Here is a 19,435-nt window from a genome sequence, read left to right as displayed (position 1 = left end):
GTTGTTCCTATCTTCAAAAAGGGGAAGAAGGTGGACCCAGGGAACTATAGGCCGGTGAGTCTGACTTCTATACCAGGAAAGATCTTTGAACAAATTATTAAACAACATGTATGTCAATACCTGGATAAGAATGAAGTGATTAAACAGAGTCAGCATGGGTTTGTAACTAATAAGTCATGTCAGACTAACTTAATTTCCTTCTATGATGGTATCACTGATTGGGTGGATCAAGGAAATGCTGTAGATATAGTATATCTTGACTTCAGCAAAGCATTTGACAGTCTCTCATACAATCCTTATTGAAAAAAATGACTAAGTATGGAATGGACAAGGCAACTGTTAGGTGGATTCATAACTGGCTTAGTGATCGGACCCAAAGAGTGGTCGTAAATGGCTGCACATCCAGTTGGAAGAATGTCTCAAGTGGGGTACCACAGGGTTCTGTCCTGGGCCCTGTATTGTTCAACATCTTTATCAACGATTTAGATGAAGGAATTGAGGGTAAACTGATTAAATTTGCTGATGACACAAAGCTAGGAGGGATAGCTAATACTAGAGAAGAGAGAGAGAGGATTCAAAAAGATTTAAATAAACTGGAGAAGTGGGCAGCAACTAACAGAATGGTTTTTAACAGGGAGAAATGCAAAGTACTACATCTGGGCAATAAAAATGAAAAAAGCATATATAGAATGGGAGGAATAGGGCTAAGTGACAGCACATGTGAAAAAGACTTGGGTATACTAATAGATCACAGACTGAATATGAGTCAACAGTGTGATGCAGCAGCAAAAAAGGCAAGTGAAGTCTCTGATGTTTATTAACAGTTGATTTCCAAGTAAAACATTTCCCACATTATGAAAATGAAAAAGGTTTCTCCTCTGTGTGACTGCTCTGATGTCTAACAAGAAGCGCTCTCTGGTTAAAATATTTTCCACATTAACAGGAAAAAGGCTTCTCTCCTGTGTGAGTTCCATGGTGATTAACCAATAGTGATTTTCGGATAAAACATTTCCCACATTCTGAACATGAATTTGGCTTCTCTGCTGTGTGGGTTTTTTGGTGTGCATCAAGATTGCCTTTCTGGTTAAAACATTTCCCACATTCTGAACAGGAAAAAGGCTTCTCTCCTGTGTGGGTTTTTTGGTGCTTAACACAATCTGATTTATTGTTAAAACATTTCCCACATTCTGAACAGGAAAAAGGCTTCTCCCCTGTGTGAATTCTCTCATGTGTAACAAGACTTGAATTCTGAGTAAAACATTTCCCACATTCTGAACATGAATATGGCTTCTCTGCTGTGTGGGTTTTTTGGTGTGCATCAAGATTCCCTTTCTGGCTAAAACATTTCCCACATTCTGAACAGGAAAAAGGCTTCTCTCCTGTGTGGATTCTCTGGTGCTTAACACAAGCTGATTTATTGTTAAAACATTTCCCACATTCTAAACATGAAAAAGGCTTCTCTCCTTTGTGAGTTCTTTGGTGTTCATCAAGATTCCCTTTCTGGTTAAAACATTTCCCACATTCTGAACAGGAAAAAGGCTTCTCCCCTGTGTGAGTTCTATGGTGACTAATAAGAGTCCCTTTGTGGTTAAAACATTTCCCACATTCTGAACAGGAAAAAGGCTCCTTCCCTGTGTGAGTTCTATGGTGATTAACCAATTGTGATTTCCATTTAAAACATTTCCCACATTCTGAACATGAATATGGCTTCTCTTCTCTGTGAATTCTCTGATGTGCAATAAGAGTTGAATTCTGAGTAAAACATTTCCCACATTCTGAACATGAATATGGCTTCTCACCTGTGTGAGTTCTATGGTGATCAACCAATTGTGATTTCCACTTAAAATATTTCCCACATTCTGAACATGAAAACGGCTTCTCCCCTGTGTGAGTTCTATGGTGATTAACCAATTGTGATTTCTGGTTAAAACATTTCCCACATTCTGAACATGAATATGGCTTCTCTTCTCTGTGAATTCTCTGATGTGTAACAAGACTTGAATTCTGAGTAAAACATTTCCCACATTCTGAACATGAAAAAGGCTTCTCTCCTGTGTGGGTTTTTTGGTGTGCATCAAGATGCCCTTTCTGGTTAAAACATTTCCCACATTCTGAACAGGAAAAAGGCTTCTCCCCTGTGTGAGTTCTATGGTGACTAATAAGATTCCCTTTGTGGTTAAAACATTTCCCACATTGTGAACATGAGAATGGCTTCTTTGCTTTAGGAGCAGTGTGTTTTTTAATGCCTCTTTTGTGACTTTGATTTTCCTTAGTAGTCAGTAATGAATCAGAAGATGGGACCTGTTTCATAGGATCAGATGACAGATCTTTGCTGTGAATGGATGATGATATATCTGGAGTAATGGCATTCACTTCATCTGTCAATGGAAAAACAGATAAGGCAGGTTACAGTTATTGCAAAAGTTAGGGTTACTGTTAGGCAAAAGTAAGGGTTATTGTTAGGGTTACTGTTAGGCTAAAGTTAGACTAAAGTTAGGGTTAAATGGTTAAAATGGTCCGTCAGTATTATAGTGCAGAGGAGGCTTATGCACTTTTAATGTTCTAACAGTGAAGAAAGTGCAGGGTCAGATGGCGATGTGGATTTTGAGGGCTTTAGTAGCAGCGACAGTAATAGATCAGAAATGAGCAGTGATTCTGGTCCATCCTCACACACAAGGACCAGTACAACAAGAAGGACAAAGAGCGCTTCTGGAGAAATGTCTCCAACTCAGGGAACAATGCCCAGTACTAGCGCTGTCCCTAGTGCTCTTGAATTGGCGCACACCAATGACAAATTGCACTACAACTTTTGGGGTCCAATTTCTCCTGTTAACCTTTGGAAAAAAAAAATGGAGGGCGAAAAGATCATTTTTTTGTGGAAAAAAAAAGACTTTATTTTCACGGCTCTACGTAATTAACTTCTAAGAATCACTTGGAAGCTCAAAACGCCCATCACACATTTCCTTGGGGGGGTCTAGTTTCCAAAATGGGGTCACTTGTTGTGGGTTTCCACTGTTTAGGCACATCAGGGGCTCTACAAACACGACATGGCAACCACTAATTATTCCAGCATATTTTACATTCAAAAAGTTAAATGGCGCTCTTTCCCTTCTCAGCCCTGCAGTGTGCCCAAACAGTAGATTTCCCCCACATATGGGGTATCATCGGCATGCTCAGGAGAAATTGAAAAACAAAATGTATAATCCATTTTCTCCTGTTACCCTTGCGAAAGAAAAAAAAATTAGGTCTAAAGGAAATTTCTTGTTATAGAAATGTTTATTTTTTCCTTCCACATTCCATTCATTCCTGTGAAGCACCTGAAGGGTTAATAACCTTCTTGAATGTGGTTTTGAGCACCTTGAGGGGTGCAGTTTTTTGAATGGTGACACTTTTGGGTATTTTCTGTCATATTGACCCCCCAAACTCACTTCAAATGTGAGGTGGTCCCTAAAAAAATGGTTTTGTAAATTTTGTTGTAAAAATGAGATCGCTGGTCAACTTTTAACTCTTATAACTTCCTAACAAAAAAAAATTGTTTCCAAAATTGTGGTGATGTAAAGTAAACATGTGGGAAATGTTATTTATTAACTATTTTGTGCGATATGACTGATTTAAGAGCATTCAAAAATGTGAAAAATTTTTGAAATTTCCTTTTTTAACAAATAAACGCAAGTCATATCAGATAAATGTTACCACTATCATAAAGTACAATATGTCACAAGAAAACAGTCTCACAATCACCAGGATTCGTTGAAGCATTTTAGAGTTATGACCTCATAGAGTGACACTGGTCAGAGCTGAAAAAATTGGTCACAAAGGCAAAAACAGGCTCTGGCGTGAAAGGGTTAATATTTTGTTGCACAACCTTTTGAGGCAATCACTGCGATCAAACGCTTCCTGTAACTGTCAATGAGACTTATGTGGTGCTCTGATTACATATTCCTCTGTATTGGCTTATGACAGGTCGCTGATCCCTCACTGACCTGCCCCCATTATTACATAATGCATATAATAGCATTGATATTATTGGTGATAATGCCTATAATATTGTGGCTATTGTGAGGCTTAGAAAAAAAATTACATCCAGCAAATTGTCACCGGCGATGGCGGCGCCTGCGTAGTAGCGTCTATAAGAGACTACACCCATCACTGTCCCCAATCTCCTCTTTTTCTGTACTGATCTGGCTGTTCATCACTACAACGACATTCTTAGAAGCACCCTTGACCAAGTAGCGCCCCTCACCCTCAGAACTTCCAAACACAGAGTAAAACAACCCTGGCTCACATCGCAAACTCAACTTCTCCAGCGATGCTCTAGGTGTGCTGAACGCCTATGGAAAGAAACCTGCACACCAGAAGACTTCATCCACTTCAAATTTATGTTAAGAACCTATAACGCTGCCCTTCACCTCGCCAAACAGAACTACTTCACCACCCTGATCTCTTCACTAGCCAACAACCCCAAGAAACTTTTTGACACCTTTCACTCCCTCCTCAGGCCAAAAGCACAAGCCCCTATCACAGACATTTGTACTGATCACCAGGCCTCCTGTTATGATTGAGTCACCGTAGGAGGCAAAAACAGAAATGCTCGCTAAGTCCAGAAAACCAGAGAAGTTGGCAGCTAACGGATTGCAGACCCCTGAACTTAACAACACAACTAGCAGTAGCCGTGGGGGGTTCCTACGGTGCCCTAGACCCTTCGATCACAGCCGGAGAAATAAATAGGCCTAAAGAAAGAAAGGGGAAATCTAAACTGCCCCAGAGCAGACCCCAAAGCAATAGGCAGCCCCCCACAAATAATGACGGTGAAGCAAGATGAAAACACTAACACAGACAGAAAGATAGGCTGAGCAAAGACGGGGCCCAAACTAACTACATAGGAAAGGACAGGAAGGCTGCTGTCTGCAATCCGTGAAAAACCCTATGAAAATAAGAGCCAACAGACTGACAGTGAAAAAGGCCCTGAAGACGCTAGGCTTCAAAAAGCTATGTCAGCACTCAGGCATATACTGAAGACAGAGCTATAGGCACAAGGGGAATCAGCTCACCCCAGCAGGGAATGGCAGAATCCAGAAAAGCAAGGAAAACAAAAACAAAACACAGATGCAACAGGCAAAGCAAAAAACTTAGCTTTAGGAGAGCAGGAAACAGACTAGTGTCCTAGAAGTCCACAGAGAAATCACCCGCAGGGCAGAAGGGCGTTGTCCGCCTTATATCCAGTCAGAGACTCCACTCAGCCAGTCATCATCATTAGTCTCAGATGCCTGATAATCAAGCTCACTACCATTCCTTACCAGAAGAGGGAGTTCCTCGGGCCTCAGTGTTGAAGGGAAAAATGAACTCACAACAGTACCTCCCCCTTGAGGAGGGGTCACCGAACCCTCAACCACGCCACCAGGGCGATCAGGGTGAGCCCGATGAAAGGCACGCACCAATCTTATGGCATGAATATCAGAGGCAGAGACCCAGGAATTATCCTCCTGACCATAACCCTTCCACTTAACCAAATACTGGAGTCTCCGTCTAGCCAGACGGGAATCCAGTACTTTCTCTACCTCATATTCCATGTTACCTTCAACCAATACAGGATCTGGAGGTGCCACCCCCGGAACAACAGGTTCAACAAACCTCTTCAACAAAGACTTATGGAACACATTATGGATTTTAAATGTGACAGGAAGAGCCAAACGAAAAGAGACCGGATTAATAATCTCCAAAATCTTGTAAGGTCCAATAAATCTAGGCTTAAACTTAGGAGAAGCCACCTTCATAGCAATATTTTTTGATGATAACCACACCATATCACCAACCTTAAACTGGGGACCAATGGTCCTATGTCGGTTGGAAAACCGCTGGGCCTTTTCCTGGGAGAGAGATAACTTATCCACCACTTGGTCCCAGATCTGGTGCATTCTCTCCACCACAGTGTCAACACCTGGGCAGGCAGAGGGCTCCACCTGCCCTGAAGAAAATAGAGGATGAAACCCAAAGTTACAAAAAAAAGGTGACATCAAAGTGGCAGAACTAGCTCTATTATTTAAAGCAAATTTGGCCAAGGGCAAAAATGAAACCCAATCATCCTGATCAGCGGAAATAAAACATCTCAAATATGACTCCAAGGTCTGGTTTGATCTCTCTGTCTGCCCATTGGTCTGAGGGTGAAACACAGAGGAGAAGGACAACTGAATACCCAGCTTGGAACAGAAAGTCCTCCAAAATCTAGAAACAAACTGAACTCCTCTGTCAGACACAATGTTCTCAGGAATCCCATGCAAGCGAACCACCTGTTGCAAAAACAAGGGCACCAACTCAGAAGAGGACGGCAACTTCGGGAGTGGTACAAGATGAACCATCTTAGAGAACCTATCACAAATCACCCAAATAACAGTCATCCTTTGAGAGACAGGCATATCAGAGATGAAATCCATTGAAATATGGGTCCATGGCCTCTTGGGGACAGGCAAAGGCATCAACAACCCACTAGAGCGAGAACACAATTTAAACCGGGAGCACGTCCCACAGGACTGCACAAAATTCCTGACATCACGAGACAAGGAGGGCCACCAAAGGGACCGACTCACCAGATCTCTAGTACCAAAAATACCTGGATGACCAGCCAAAGCAGAGCAATGAACTTCAGACATCACTCTCTTCTTCCACTGGTCAGGAACATACAACTTTCCACTGGGACAACGCTCAGGTTTGTCCTCCTGGAACTCTTTCAGAGCAAGTCTCAAATCGGGCGAGATGGCAGAAAAAACCACCCCTTCGCCTAAGATGGTAGCAGGCTTGGTCACCACAGGAGAATCAGCAAAGAAGCTCCTAGAGAGGGCGTCAGCCTTGACATTCTTAGTTCCAGGAAGAAAAGAAACCACAAAATCAAAACGTGTAAAAAACAAGGCCCACCTAGCCTGTCTAGGGTTCAAGCGCTTAGCCGACTCTAGGTAAATCAAATTCTTGTGGTCAGTGAGGACCACGACTTGATGCTTAGCTCCCTCCAACCAATGTCTCCACTCCTCAAATGCCCATTTCATGGCCAGCAGTTCCCGATTCCCCACATCATAGTTACGTTCAGATGGAGAGAACTTTCAGGAAAAGAAAGCACAGGGGATTCATTTTAGATGTTACAGGATCCTTTTGGGACAAAACAGCTCCTGCATCAATCTCAGAAGCATCCACCTCTACCTGGAACGGAAACGAGACATCAGGCTGCCGCAAAACCGGGGCGGAGGTGAATCTTCGCTTCAGCTCCTGAAAGGAAGAAACAGCCTCTGGAGACCAATTTAACACATCAGCACCCTTCTTAGTCAAATCAGTCAATGGCTTGGCAATACTAGAAAATTTTGGTAGAAATTTCCGATAAAAATTAGCAAAACCCAAAAACTTCTGGAGGGCCTTCAAAGAAGTGGGCTGAACCCAATCGTAAATGGCCTGTACCTTGGCCGGGTCCATTTCAATAGTTGACGGAGACAAAATAAATCCCAAAAAAGAAATCCTCTGTACTCCAAAAAGGCATTTAGATCCTTTGACATACAGGGAATTCTCCCTCAAGATCCGGAACACAGTCCGAATATGTTCCACATGAGAATCCCAATCCTTGGAGAAAATCAAAATATCATCCAGATAGATAATCAAAAATTTATCGACAAAATCTCGGAAAATATCGTTCATGAAACACTGGAAGACAGAAGGGGCATTAGTGAGCCCAAAAGGCATCACCAGGTAATCAAAATGTCCCTCCGGAGTATTAAACGCCGTCTTCCATTCATCCCCATGCTTAATGCGAATAAGATTATACGCCCCCCTGAGGTCAAGCTTGGTAAACCAGCAAGCACCTTTAACTCTGGAGAATAGATCCGAAATCAAGGGTAACGGATACTGATATTTAACAGTAATCTTGTTGAGGGGACGATAATCAATACAAGGTCTTAATGATCCATCCTTTTTGGCTACAAAAAAAAAAAAAACCGGCACCTAAGGGTGATGAGGATGGTCTAATATGACCCTTCTCCAACGCCTCCTTAATATAGGATCGCATAGCCTCGTGCTCGGGTACAGATAAATTGAAGAGCCGACCCTTGGGAAATTTACACCCCGGGCTCAGCTCAATTGCACAGTCATAACTCCTATGAGGAGGCAGAGACGCAGACTCTTTCTCACTAAATACATCCTAAAAGTCCTCCAAATAATCAGGAACATCATGTGACTGAGGAGAGGTGGAAAACACCGGAGCCTCATAAAAGGCACACCGACAACCCCAACTCACCACAGACACAGATTTCCAATCCAAAACTGGATTATGAATTTGTAACCAGGGAAACCCCAGAACAATGGTATCATGCAGATTATGCAACACCAAAAACCTGCAATTTTCTTGATGGTCTGGGGCAACCCGCATTACCACCTGGGTCCAAAACTGAGGTTTATTTTTAGCCAAAGGAATAGCATCAATCCCCCTCAAAGGGATAGGAGTCTGCAGAGGTGTCATCGAAAATCCACAACGTTTAGCAAAATCCAAGTCCATTAGATTTAGGGCTGCCCCCGAATCCACAAAAGCCTTGGCGGAAAATGTGGACAGGGAGCAGATCAGAGTAATAGCAAGAAGAAACTTAGGTTGAACACCACCAACAGAAAACGTGTGTGCAAAGCATTTCTCTCGTTTAGGACAGACAGAAATAATATGCGAGGCATCTCCACAGAAAAAACACAACTTATTACGCCTTCTGAACTCCTGACGCTGCTCTCTGGACAAAACTCTATCACATTGCATAGGTTCAGACATTTGTTCAACAGTTGGCAACACCTCTCGTGCAGTTTTGCGTTCACGCAAACGCCGATCAACCTGAATGGCTAATGACATAGAATCGTCAAGACCAGAGGGAACAGGAAATCCCACCATAGTATCTTTTACGGCTTCTGACAAACCCTTCCGAAAGAGAGCAGCCAAGGCATTATCATTCCAGGTAGTAAGTACCGCCCACTTTCGGAATTTTTGACAGTACAATTCTGCAGAATCTCGACCCTGGTTCAATGCCAGCAGAGTCTTTTCAGCCTGATCAATGGCATTAGGTTCGTCATACAACAACCCCAAGGCTTGAAAGAATGCATTCACATGTCAGAATAGGATCATCTGGTTTCAAAGAAAATGCCCAATCCTGGGGATCGCCACGCAGCAAAGAGATGACAATTTTAACCTGCTGCGCGGAGCTCCCTGACGAATTGGACTTCAAGGCAAAAAATAGTTTACAATTATTTTTGAAATTCAAAAATTTAGATCGATCCCCAAAAAATACATCAGGTGTAGGAATCTTTGGTTCAGCAGAATGTGAATGAGCAAGGTAGGCGGAAATTCCCCACACTTCCGCAGCGAGCTGCTCCACACGATCAGACAATTGCTTTATCTCCATCGAGAGAAAAAAAAATTCCCCCTACGGCCTCAGAGATATAGAGGAAAAAATATACACACTTTTTTTTTTTTTTTACAATTCTTTCCTGCTATTGAGTACCCTAGGATCTGCGGTACGGCGGGTGATTCTGTTATGATTGAGTCACCGTAGGAGGCAAAAACAGAAATGCTTGCTAAGTCCAGAAAACCAGAGAAGTTGGCAGCTAACGGATTGCAGACCCCTGAACTTAACAACACAACTAGCAGTAGCCGTGGGGGGTTCCTACGGTGCCCTAGACCCCTCGATCACAGCCGGAGAAATAAATAGGCCTAAAGAAAGAAAGGGGAAATCTAAACTGCCCCAGAGCAGACCCCAGAGCAATAGGCAGCCCCCCACAAATAATGACGGTGAAGCAAGATGAAAACACTAACACAGACAGAAAGATAGGCTGAGCAAAGACAGGGCCCAAACTAACTACATAGGAAAGGACAGGAGGCTGCTGTCTGCAATCCGTGAAAAACCCTATGAAAATAAGAGCCAACAGACTGACAGTGAAAAAGGCCCTGAAGACGCTAGGCTTCAAAAAGCTATGTCAGCACTCAGGCATATACTGAAGACAGAGCTATAGGCACAAGGGGAATCAGCTCACCCCAGCAGGGAATGGCAGAATCCAGAAAAGCAAGGAAAACAAAAACAAAACACAGAAGCAACAGGCAAAGCAAAAAACTTAGCTTTAGGAGAGCAGGAATCAGACTGGTGTCCTAGAAGTCCACAGAGAAATCACCCGCAGGGCAGAAAGGCGTTGTCCGCCTTATATCCAGTCAGAGACTCCACTCAGCCAGTCATCATCATTAGTCTCAGATGCCTGATAATCAAGCTCACTACCATTCCTTACCAGAAGAGGGAGTTCCTCGGGCCTCAGTGTTGAAGGGAAAAATGAACTCACAACAGCCTCCCACTTTACAGAAAAAATAGATAATATCCGTCAGGAAATCTGCACCCAACCACCAAGTGCTGTGATTCCCATGGCTCACTTTCCACATTTGATCCCATCACAGAAGAAGTCTCCAGACTCCTGTCTTCTTCTCGTCCGACTACATGCACGACCGACCCCATTCCCTCACATCTCCTCCAGTCTCTCTCTCCAGTCATCATAGCTCACCTAACTACAATCTTTAACCTCTCCTCGGGCATTTTCCCATCCTCCTTCAAACAAGCCATCGTTACTCCATTACTAAAGAAACCCGCTATCAACCCATCCTGCACTAACTACAGACCAGTCTCCAATCTCCCCTTCATCTCTAGACTTTTGCAGCGCCTAGTCTACTCCCGGCTTACCCATTACCTCTCCACTCACTTCCTCCTAGACTCTTCACAGTCCGGCTTCCGCCCCTACATTTGACTTAAACTGCACTCAAAGTGACCAATGACCTTCTGACAGCAAAACGTAATGGTCACCACTCTCTGCTCATTCTTCTTGACCTTTCTGCATCTTTCGACACTGCTGACCACCGTCTCCTACAGTCTAGGCTCCAATCACTGGGCATTAAGGACACTGCTCTCTCCTGGTTCTCTTCCTATCTTTCCGACTGCTCCTTCAGAGTTTTGTTCTCTGGCTCCACGTCATCTCCTATTCCTCTCAATGTCGGGTACCTCAGGGCTCAGTCCTTGGCCCTCTTCTCTCTCTACACCGCCCCAATTGGACAAACCATCAGCAGATTTCTCTTTCAGTAACATCTTTATGCTGATGACACACAATTATACACCTCATCCCCCCACCTTACCCCCGCTGTACTACAGAACGCCAGTGACTGTCTGCCCGCAGTCTCCAACATCATGTCTGCTCTCTATCTGAAACTCAACCTCTCAAAAACTGAAATTCTTCTGCTCCTGCCATCTACTAACCTCCCTATATCTGACATTTCCCTCTCCGTGGGTGGCACCATAATAATGCCCTGGCAGCAGGCGCGCTGTCTGGGTGTTATGTTTGACACCAATCTCTCCTTCACATCCCATATACAATCTCATGCCCGCTATTGCCGCTTACACCTAAAGAACATCTCTAGAATCCGCCTTATCACCATGGAAACAACAAAAACCCTCACTGTAGCATTGATCCACTCCCGCCTGGATTATGGGCAGCATGGTGGCTCAGTGGATAGCACTGCAGCCTTGCAGCCGCTGTAGTCCTGGGTTCAAATCCCACCAAGGACAACATCTGCAAGGAGTTTGTATGTTCTCCCAGTGTTTGCGTGGGTTTCCTCCAGGTACTCCGGTTTCCTCCGACATTCCAAAGACATACTGATAGGGAATTTAGATTGTGAGCCCCATTGGGGACAGTGATGATAATGTGTGCAAACTGTAAAGCGCTGCGGAATATGTTAGCGCTATATAAAAATAAAGATTATTACTGCAATGCTCTATTAATTGGCCTCCCCATTACTCTACTATCCCCTCTCCAGTCCATCCTTAATGCAGCAGCCAGGGACATCTATCTGACTAATCGGCACTCGGACATGTCCGCTCTTTGCCAATCCTTACATTGGCTGCCCATTCATTATAGGATCCAATTCAAAGTACTTGTTCTCAACCACAAAGCTCTCCACAGTGCGGCACTCCCCTACATCTCCTCCCTCATTTCTGTCTATCGGACTGACTGTTGCGCTCTGCAAACGACTTTCGACTAGCATCTGCACTAAGTACCTCCCACTCCTGACTCCAAGACTTCTCCTGCGCTGCGCCAATCTTTTGGAATGCTCTACCCCAAGAAATGACTATCCACAATTTGCATAGTCTCAGGCGTTCCTTTAAAACACATTTGTTCAGAGCGGCCTATCACGTTCACTAATCAAAGTCACTGTATGTGTAAGTGCGCGTGTGTGGCCCATTCACTATCTCCATCCATCCCTCACTCCCACAAGATGGTTGGACCATCATTGTAAATACACACCTGTACTCTGTATCTCCCCCACCTCATTGTAGATTGTAAGCTCTCACCAGCAAGGGCGGCTGATTTTGCTTTAATTATTGTATTGTTAACATTGTTACTTATGACTTGTGTTTTGAAACTGTTAAACTGTAAAGCGCTGAGGAATATGCTGGCGCTATATAAAGATTATTATTATTATATAAAAATGGGGGGCAGGTCAGTGAGGGATCAGTGACCTGTCATAAGCCAATACAGATGAATATGTAATCAGAGCACCACATAAAGCCCCGCCCACAGCCCCACCCACAGGCACGCCCACAGCCCCGCCCCAGAGCACGAGAATCTCATTAACTGAAAGCTACAAATACAGATTACACAACAGTAAACCAGAGTTGCCCTAATTTATGGTAGAACATTGGAGCTACTATGAATCCTGAGCAGAAGATTAGAGAAAATAATATTGCTCCCCATTTCAGGAGAGATTGTGCAGTAATCTGAATTCCTTAGGATCAAAAACATAATGTAATTTATGACGTGGAGTGAATCCATGACACCAGGGCTGGAGCCAACACATCTCCTGCAGGCGGGAATAAATGTATATTACAGCCCTCAGCCACGCACAGCTTAGAGATATATCATGGCACAGGCGGAATGTTTGTCCTGGAGATTATCACAATCCTCCTTGAAGTTAGTTGGTTTTAATACAAATGGAAAAGTCAGGATAAAGGGAAACTCTGCTGTTATTGGACAGAAATTCACACTTGGCCTCACTGCACATTTACTGTTGTCGCTCATAAAAGGGAAGTTTGGCCAGAAAGACTGGACCTGGTCTTGTAGGGACCATGAGACATTCAGCAGCACAGAAGGGAGAGAAGATTCATCCGAAAAGATCTCAGGGATCTAGGAAGCCAACAGCATCATTACCCTCCGCTTTCTCTTACAGGCCCAGCATAAGATTTTTCTTCAAGTGATTTTCTATCTTGTCAGCATATTCTACGTACGCTGTCATTTGGCTTTATAGTTACAGATCTGAGCAGGTAACGGTCAGCGTCTCCTAATGTGAAGGAGAGAATGGCTAATGAAATCAATTATTAACCCTTATATAAGTCAGTTCAGATATGGTGTACCAAGATGGCGTCTGTGTCTTCAGACAACACCCTGGAAGAATCCTTGGAATGCAGAAGCTGAGATACTGGATACCATATATGGAAGTGAAGATGAAATGGACCTATCATAGACTGACACTGGCTCCTCAGAAGATTGTGTGACACCCATTTCCTGTCTCTCTGTCATAAGAATAAACTTCAGTTGTGTGCAAGCCTTTGCTGAGAAAGGAGTAGACATCTAACTCTCTGTTCGGTGTGACTCTTGAAGCGTGCACTCGGCCTATATTGGGTGAGGTACAAGCAATCATATAGATCTCGCTTTAAGGGATCACCCTCACACTAATCCCAGGGGTTGTGTGGATCCTCCAGGTGGGAAGTTCTATAGAAAAGGGCTTTCACTGCCCAAAGCCATTTGAACAGTTTTGGGTGGAGGAGAATGTTGTGGTCTAGAGGCAAAATGGTGATCATGGTAATACGGCCGGACTACACCACCGATAAAGCAGCCACAGCCGGTGACTGAGAGGAATCTGTGACTTCTCTGCATTCAGTGGTTACTACTCACCTGGGTAGTCATATGTGGGAATCTCCTCTTTACACCGCTCATCATCTCTCACATATGTCTCTGTAGTATTAATATGGGTCAGATCTTCACCCTGAAACAAATATTGTAAAAGTCACAGACAGATGGAGACATCCCATCTATGATCAGCTCTAATCCTGCCATCTCCACCGTTCTCATTACACAAGTACAAAACATATAATACTGGTGGTTAAAACAAGACTGAGCACAAGACCTTCACAGCCGCCTACACATCATAGGGGAGATCTCCTGACACCTTCTCTCCATCTACCTGATGATCCTGAGGAGCACTGGGATCTTCTTGGTTACAGTCCTGTGGAAGAAGAGGACGGGGACATCTCTCTGGTGTTGTCCTCTTACTGGATAGATCTGGAGGAAACACATACAGGGACTGAATTCATTCTCTACATACAGATAATTATAGGCCGTGTGTATTTAGTCCTGTCTATTACCTGGTGATGTGAGGGGCTGGGGAACCTCCATTATGACGTTCTTGTACAGATCGCTGTGTCCTTCTAAATACTCCCACTCCTCCATGGAGAAATAGACAGCGACATCCTGACACCTTATTGGAACCTGACACATACAATGATACCGTCATCCCCCGATCCCTTCATAGTGTTACTGTATAATGTCCCAGCATTCCCAGCAGTGTCACCTCTCCAGTCAGCAGCTCAATCATCTTGTAGGCGAGTTCTAGGATCTTCTGGTCATTGATGTCCTCATGGATCAGGGGGTGAGGTGGAGGCCCCGTGATTGGGCTCAGGGGTCTTCCCCATCCCTCAGACACAGGGTCCTGACAGCGATCACTAGAGGTCTTCTTCACCACTGTGTAATCCTGGTTATGGAGAGACGCATGAATAAATCTCACTACAGACATTCCCAGAGTCCTCACCTCTCCAGTTCTGTCCACCTGTTATTCCCATAGATAAGAATGATGTAATGTGACGTCATCAGAATCTCTCACCTCTCCAGTGAGACGGAAGAGGATCTCTAGGGTGAGGTGTAATATCCTCTCCGCCATCTTGTCTCTGTCCATATCCATCCTTGATGGGTAAACCAGGAAAATTCTCTTTTGTAGAAGATCTTCACTGAGAGGATCCGATATTGAAGAGACCTGAATGAGAAGAAGATGATCCGATGTAACATCATAAGAATCCTGTGTAATAATACAATTACTGGAGATAATAAGGGAAACATATGAGGAGATTTATTATTTTACAGGGTTGTTTTCTTCCCTGACATCTACTAATAAAACCTATATATTTAGGCCACAGACAACAAGCAGTTTCCTCCTCGGAGTCGGCAGCTGAACACGTTCCTCATAGACTCATCTTCCATAACGCTAATTCTCATCTCATTACCGACACTGGAATCGGCATTAGCAATACTGCAGGAGAGATTCATTACACGCGACATGAGAAATAACTCCTTCATGATGAGGACGACATCTTCATCTTCTACTGCGGCTCTAGAGACAGATTTGGCCAGAGTCGGTCACTGCCTCCATCCCCACCGGCCGTCTATATGAAGGTTTCCCGTCTTCCCCGCACTGGAATCTTCTCTCACGTTAGATCTCAGCTCTGAGTCACACACAGAAGTTTGAGGCTTTTAGAAAAGATTTTTTGTTTCCACAAACACAACGGACAGAAATGATCTGATCCCAAAGTCTCCATGTACAGTGATTTATGGGGATTATTTCTGGCCTTAGGCTTTCCTATATTACAAGAAAAACTCCAGAAAAATCTGATATTAAAACGTTTCTAATGAAAAATTGGCTCCAACAATTCTTGTAAAAAGAAAAACAAAGCAGAAGACACATTTTACTATTTTTTAACAAGCGAAACTTTTTTTTGTTTTTTTTTACAAATTAACTCTTTTTGGAACCATAACATAGATGAACACCGCAGGGACGGCACAGGAGCGGCTGCAACAAAAAACATGGCAGTTTAAAGGGAAGAAGCCATCAAAGCCGGATGTGGCCTTGGCGTGCGTTCCACATGCCGCATGTGGCATTGGCGTGCGTTCCACATGCCGATTGTGGCATTGGCGTGCGTTCCACATGCCGATTGTGGCATTGGCGTGCGTTCCACATGCCGATTGTGGCATTGGCGTGCGTTCCACATGCCGATTGTGGCATTGGCGTGCGTTCCACATGCCGATTGTGGCATTGGCGTGCGTTCCACATGCCGATTGTGGCATTGACGTGCGTTCCACATGCCGATTGTGGCATTGACGTGCGTTCCACATGCCGATTGTGGCATTGACGTGCGTTCCACATGCCGGACATAAATGGCTGTGGACCGCGCGTCATCAAGCCAAATCTGTTGCATATTCTACTTCTATGTGGTTCAAGAAACCACAAGTTATTTTGGCGTGCGTTCCACTTAATGGAAACACTAGGTTGTGGAGTGCACGCCTCTGCCTCATGGGACACAATTAGTTCGCCTTTGAGTGTCGCAGATTTTTTCCTTGCAGCTCACGCACCTTTATGGCACCCTGGCGTGTGTTTCAACCACCGGAAGTACCATGGTATGTATTTCATACTCCCAACCCCCCCCCCCCTTTAGCTCAGCACTATGGCCCCTCACCTCCTATCACAAGGATAAGTCCCCTGATGACTCAGCATGGAAGAAACGCGTTGGGCCCTTCCATGGGGGTGTGCAGGGCTTGTTTAGCACAGGGGGAGCTGTGGACGGTCAGGGGGAATCTTGGGGATAGACTACTGTTAGCCCTTTAGGGTCTTGTAGGGCATTTTCTTCCCCTTGTCCTATATGGATCATCCTGGACCCAAGATCTCCTTTTCCTCCCGCACCCCCTTCATAAATTGCTGAGCTTGTGCCTTTCCTCACTTATTGCTCTGGCATATTTCGGGTGGTAACTCTATTAATGTCATCCAGATTCCAGTCATTACTGTTATATGCAGCCAGAACCTGTCAGTCGTTGTTTGCGGGGTTCTGTGGGATTCTCCCAGATCCATAATGTGAGATTCTGGGACTTGCTGGTTGCAATTCGGCCATTGCAAGTGGGAATCATTCCTCCTGATCGGGCTGTGCTCCTCACGCCCCTTTGTGACTTCACCCAAACATGTATATTCATTCACTCTGGGGGACACAAAATTGTTTTTATCCTACTATCTTACTAAAGGTTATGTTTTATCTCCCGTCCACCACACTCCAGCTGTGATGGAAATATATACATTTCATACAGATCTCACTTGCATATATCCTTATATACTGATAGACACATTTTCATAGCCATCTTGAACCTTATAATCAATTGCTGAAAATGACCTACTAACCCCATGAGCCAGTCTGGAGAACCAGCATAGTCTCGTGGTAGCATTGTCTTGTGATATATCAGCCAGCCATGGGAAAGGAGGAAGTTGGACCAGATGCACTAGCTGATATCGGAGGTTTGCTGACATTGCAAGACAATGCATAAGAGTAAATCAAATGATGCTAAATCACCATCATGTCGGACACTGCCATATAAGTTCATTTACTCAAATAGCCAATAGCATTAAAACACAAGCCTTATGTTAATTGACTAACCACTCCTTTCTGTATGTAATGATAAAACCATATATGTGCAATAAACCAGCAGAGTCCTGCTGGAAAGAGAAACTGCTAACAAGGTGTTTAGGGTGTCTTTTCTGTTGAGCGCTCAATGAGACTGTTCTAATTAGGACAGGCCGCAGCACACAGAGATATATCTATCTAAATTTCCATATCATCTGGCGCAGAGACGATGGCTGTGGACGAAACGCACGGGGACCCTGCTGACCAGAGAGACGGAGGTGCCGACTAAGGCCTTGGCTCGTGGGGACGGAGATTTGCGCAACTCCATAAGTAAGGTAAGAAAATCTGGTTATCTTACCTGAATGTCCCCTGTGCCCAGTCCGGGTCTGTACCTCTAGCTGGCCAGGTGTGGTCACCACCGCATTCCCAGGTAGTGTAAAAGTCCACACCCATAACCAAACCCTGGGATAAGCCAAGGTGTCTGCTTTGTGTCCTGTTTGTGTCTAGATCCGGGAGAGAGCTGGTGGAACGGTGATTGATTGTGCATGTGGTTGCTGGGAAACCGATATCTGAGAGATTCAACTTCCCCTGCTAAGTCCTCACAAATAAACCTGTACACAGGGAGGACAGGAGAGGCCTATCCAGGTATGGGTTGTGGGGGCTTAGAGAGATATCACTAGTCTAGTCTCCTATCAAGCTATCACATATACACCCATGCATCGGAAGGGACAGGAGCACCCAGATCGCCAGGTACGTGGTGGTGTTTAGCTTGGGGGAGATATCGCAAGCCAAATCACTTGACAGGTTGCCACCGATTCACCTGTACATCGGAAGGACAGGAGAGGCCGGCCAGGTACAGATGGTGGCAATTTTGTGGGAGTTAAAACGGATTCCTGCTACCGGCGGGACGACCGGTACAGTGTGTTAACATTCCCGGGTGACCGAGCGCAGTACACCCAGTGTGATTGGCAGTTGTTGGTTACCAGAGCTGCTTGTGCTACGTGTCACTAAAGAGGGCCTCGATTTCTCCCCGGACCTCTATATGTGCATCAACCTGTAAATTCACTGCTGTTCTCCATGAAGATCTGAAGCAGAAAGTTTTTTTCCTTTCCTTTTACACTTCCTCTTTTGCCCGTGGGGTGCGTCTGATATTTTTCATATTGTCACATTTGTTCTGTACTCTGCTTTTCCCTTGTTTTATCTTGCATTTGGTGGAAGTTTTTTACTGTAGTGTGAGAATTTTTGGGAATGCTGGGTTGTTGAATATATACCATTGTCTCAGTTTGCTCTTTTGTTTCCATTGTTCTCAGAAGATTTTACTGAGAGACGCAGGCAGAGGAAAGGGGAAGTGTGTATCCTCCATTTGTGCACGGACATTTTATTGTTGGAAGTTTTACTGAATTTTGGATTTTTGATTTCTTTTTGGAGGTGTTCTTTCCAAGTTTTTCCAACTTCCTGATTATTCTGTTTTCTTTTTTCTTCATTTTCTGAGTTTTTATTAGTTTTCCATTTTCTTTTGAAGCTTTTATAAATATTGTTTTTTTTTTTGCTTTTTTCTTTCCTTTTTAAGCAAGTTTAAAAAAGGGTTGTGAAGTTTTAATCACTTTTTTTTGAAGTTTTTGGAATAGACATAGTACGTGTTATTCAGAAAGATAAGTATGTAGATTTACAGGGGCAGCTTTTAAGCTGCAGCATGGCATAATGTATTGAGAAGAAAAAAGGGAAGTTAGTTAGTTGAGCTGAATTGAAGTCCGCGTTTTATAAAGTGGCAGCGGATTTACAGCATAGAAGTACTGAGAGTTAGGTGAACAGGAAAGGATTATTTTTACGTGTACAAGAGAGAAAAAGGTGTTTTCAGCGGAATCCTAAGCTGTGCCGTCTGTGAGGCACCCCGCCCCCCCCCCCCGGGA

At 44.2% G+C, this 19,435-nt stretch overlaps 1 protein-coding gene across 1 annotated transcript in view; it reads right to left on the bottom strand.

Moving 5' to 3' along the window:
* Positions 1 to 799: 799 nt before the first annotated feature.
* Positions 800 to 19,435, bottom strand: part of LOC141078005 (uncharacterized) — a 29,128-nt gene continuing 10,492 nt past the window's right edge. Inside the window, exons 2-7 of the mRNA XM_073564794.1 lie at positions 14,972 to 15,121; positions 14,663 to 14,842; positions 14,457 to 14,580; positions 14,276 to 14,373; positions 13,987 to 14,077; positions 800 to 2,378 (exon numbers count right to left, since the gene is read on the bottom strand). Of these exons, the coding sequence (XP_073420895.1) occupies positions 937 to 2,378; positions 13,987 to 14,077; positions 14,276 to 14,373; positions 14,457 to 14,580; positions 14,663 to 14,842; positions 14,972 to 15,049 (2,013 nt within the window). The 5' untranslated portion in view covers positions 15,050 to 15,121 and the 3' untranslated portion in view covers positions 800 to 936. The remainder of the gene's footprint in view (positions 2,379 to 13,986; positions 14,078 to 14,275; positions 14,374 to 14,456; positions 14,581 to 14,662; positions 14,843 to 14,971; positions 15,122 to 19,435) is intronic.

Source organism: Dendrobates tinctorius, unplaced genomic scaffold (genome assembly GCF_039654945.1).
Source record: "Dendrobates tinctorius isolate UK_male_01 unplaced genomic scaffold, ASM3965494v1 ptg000489l, whole genome shotgun sequence".
NCBI lineage: Eukaryota > Metazoa > Chordata > Amphibia > Anura > Dendrobatidae > Dendrobates > Dendrobates tinctorius.
This window is presented reverse-complemented; position numbering and strand designations above follow the sequence as displayed.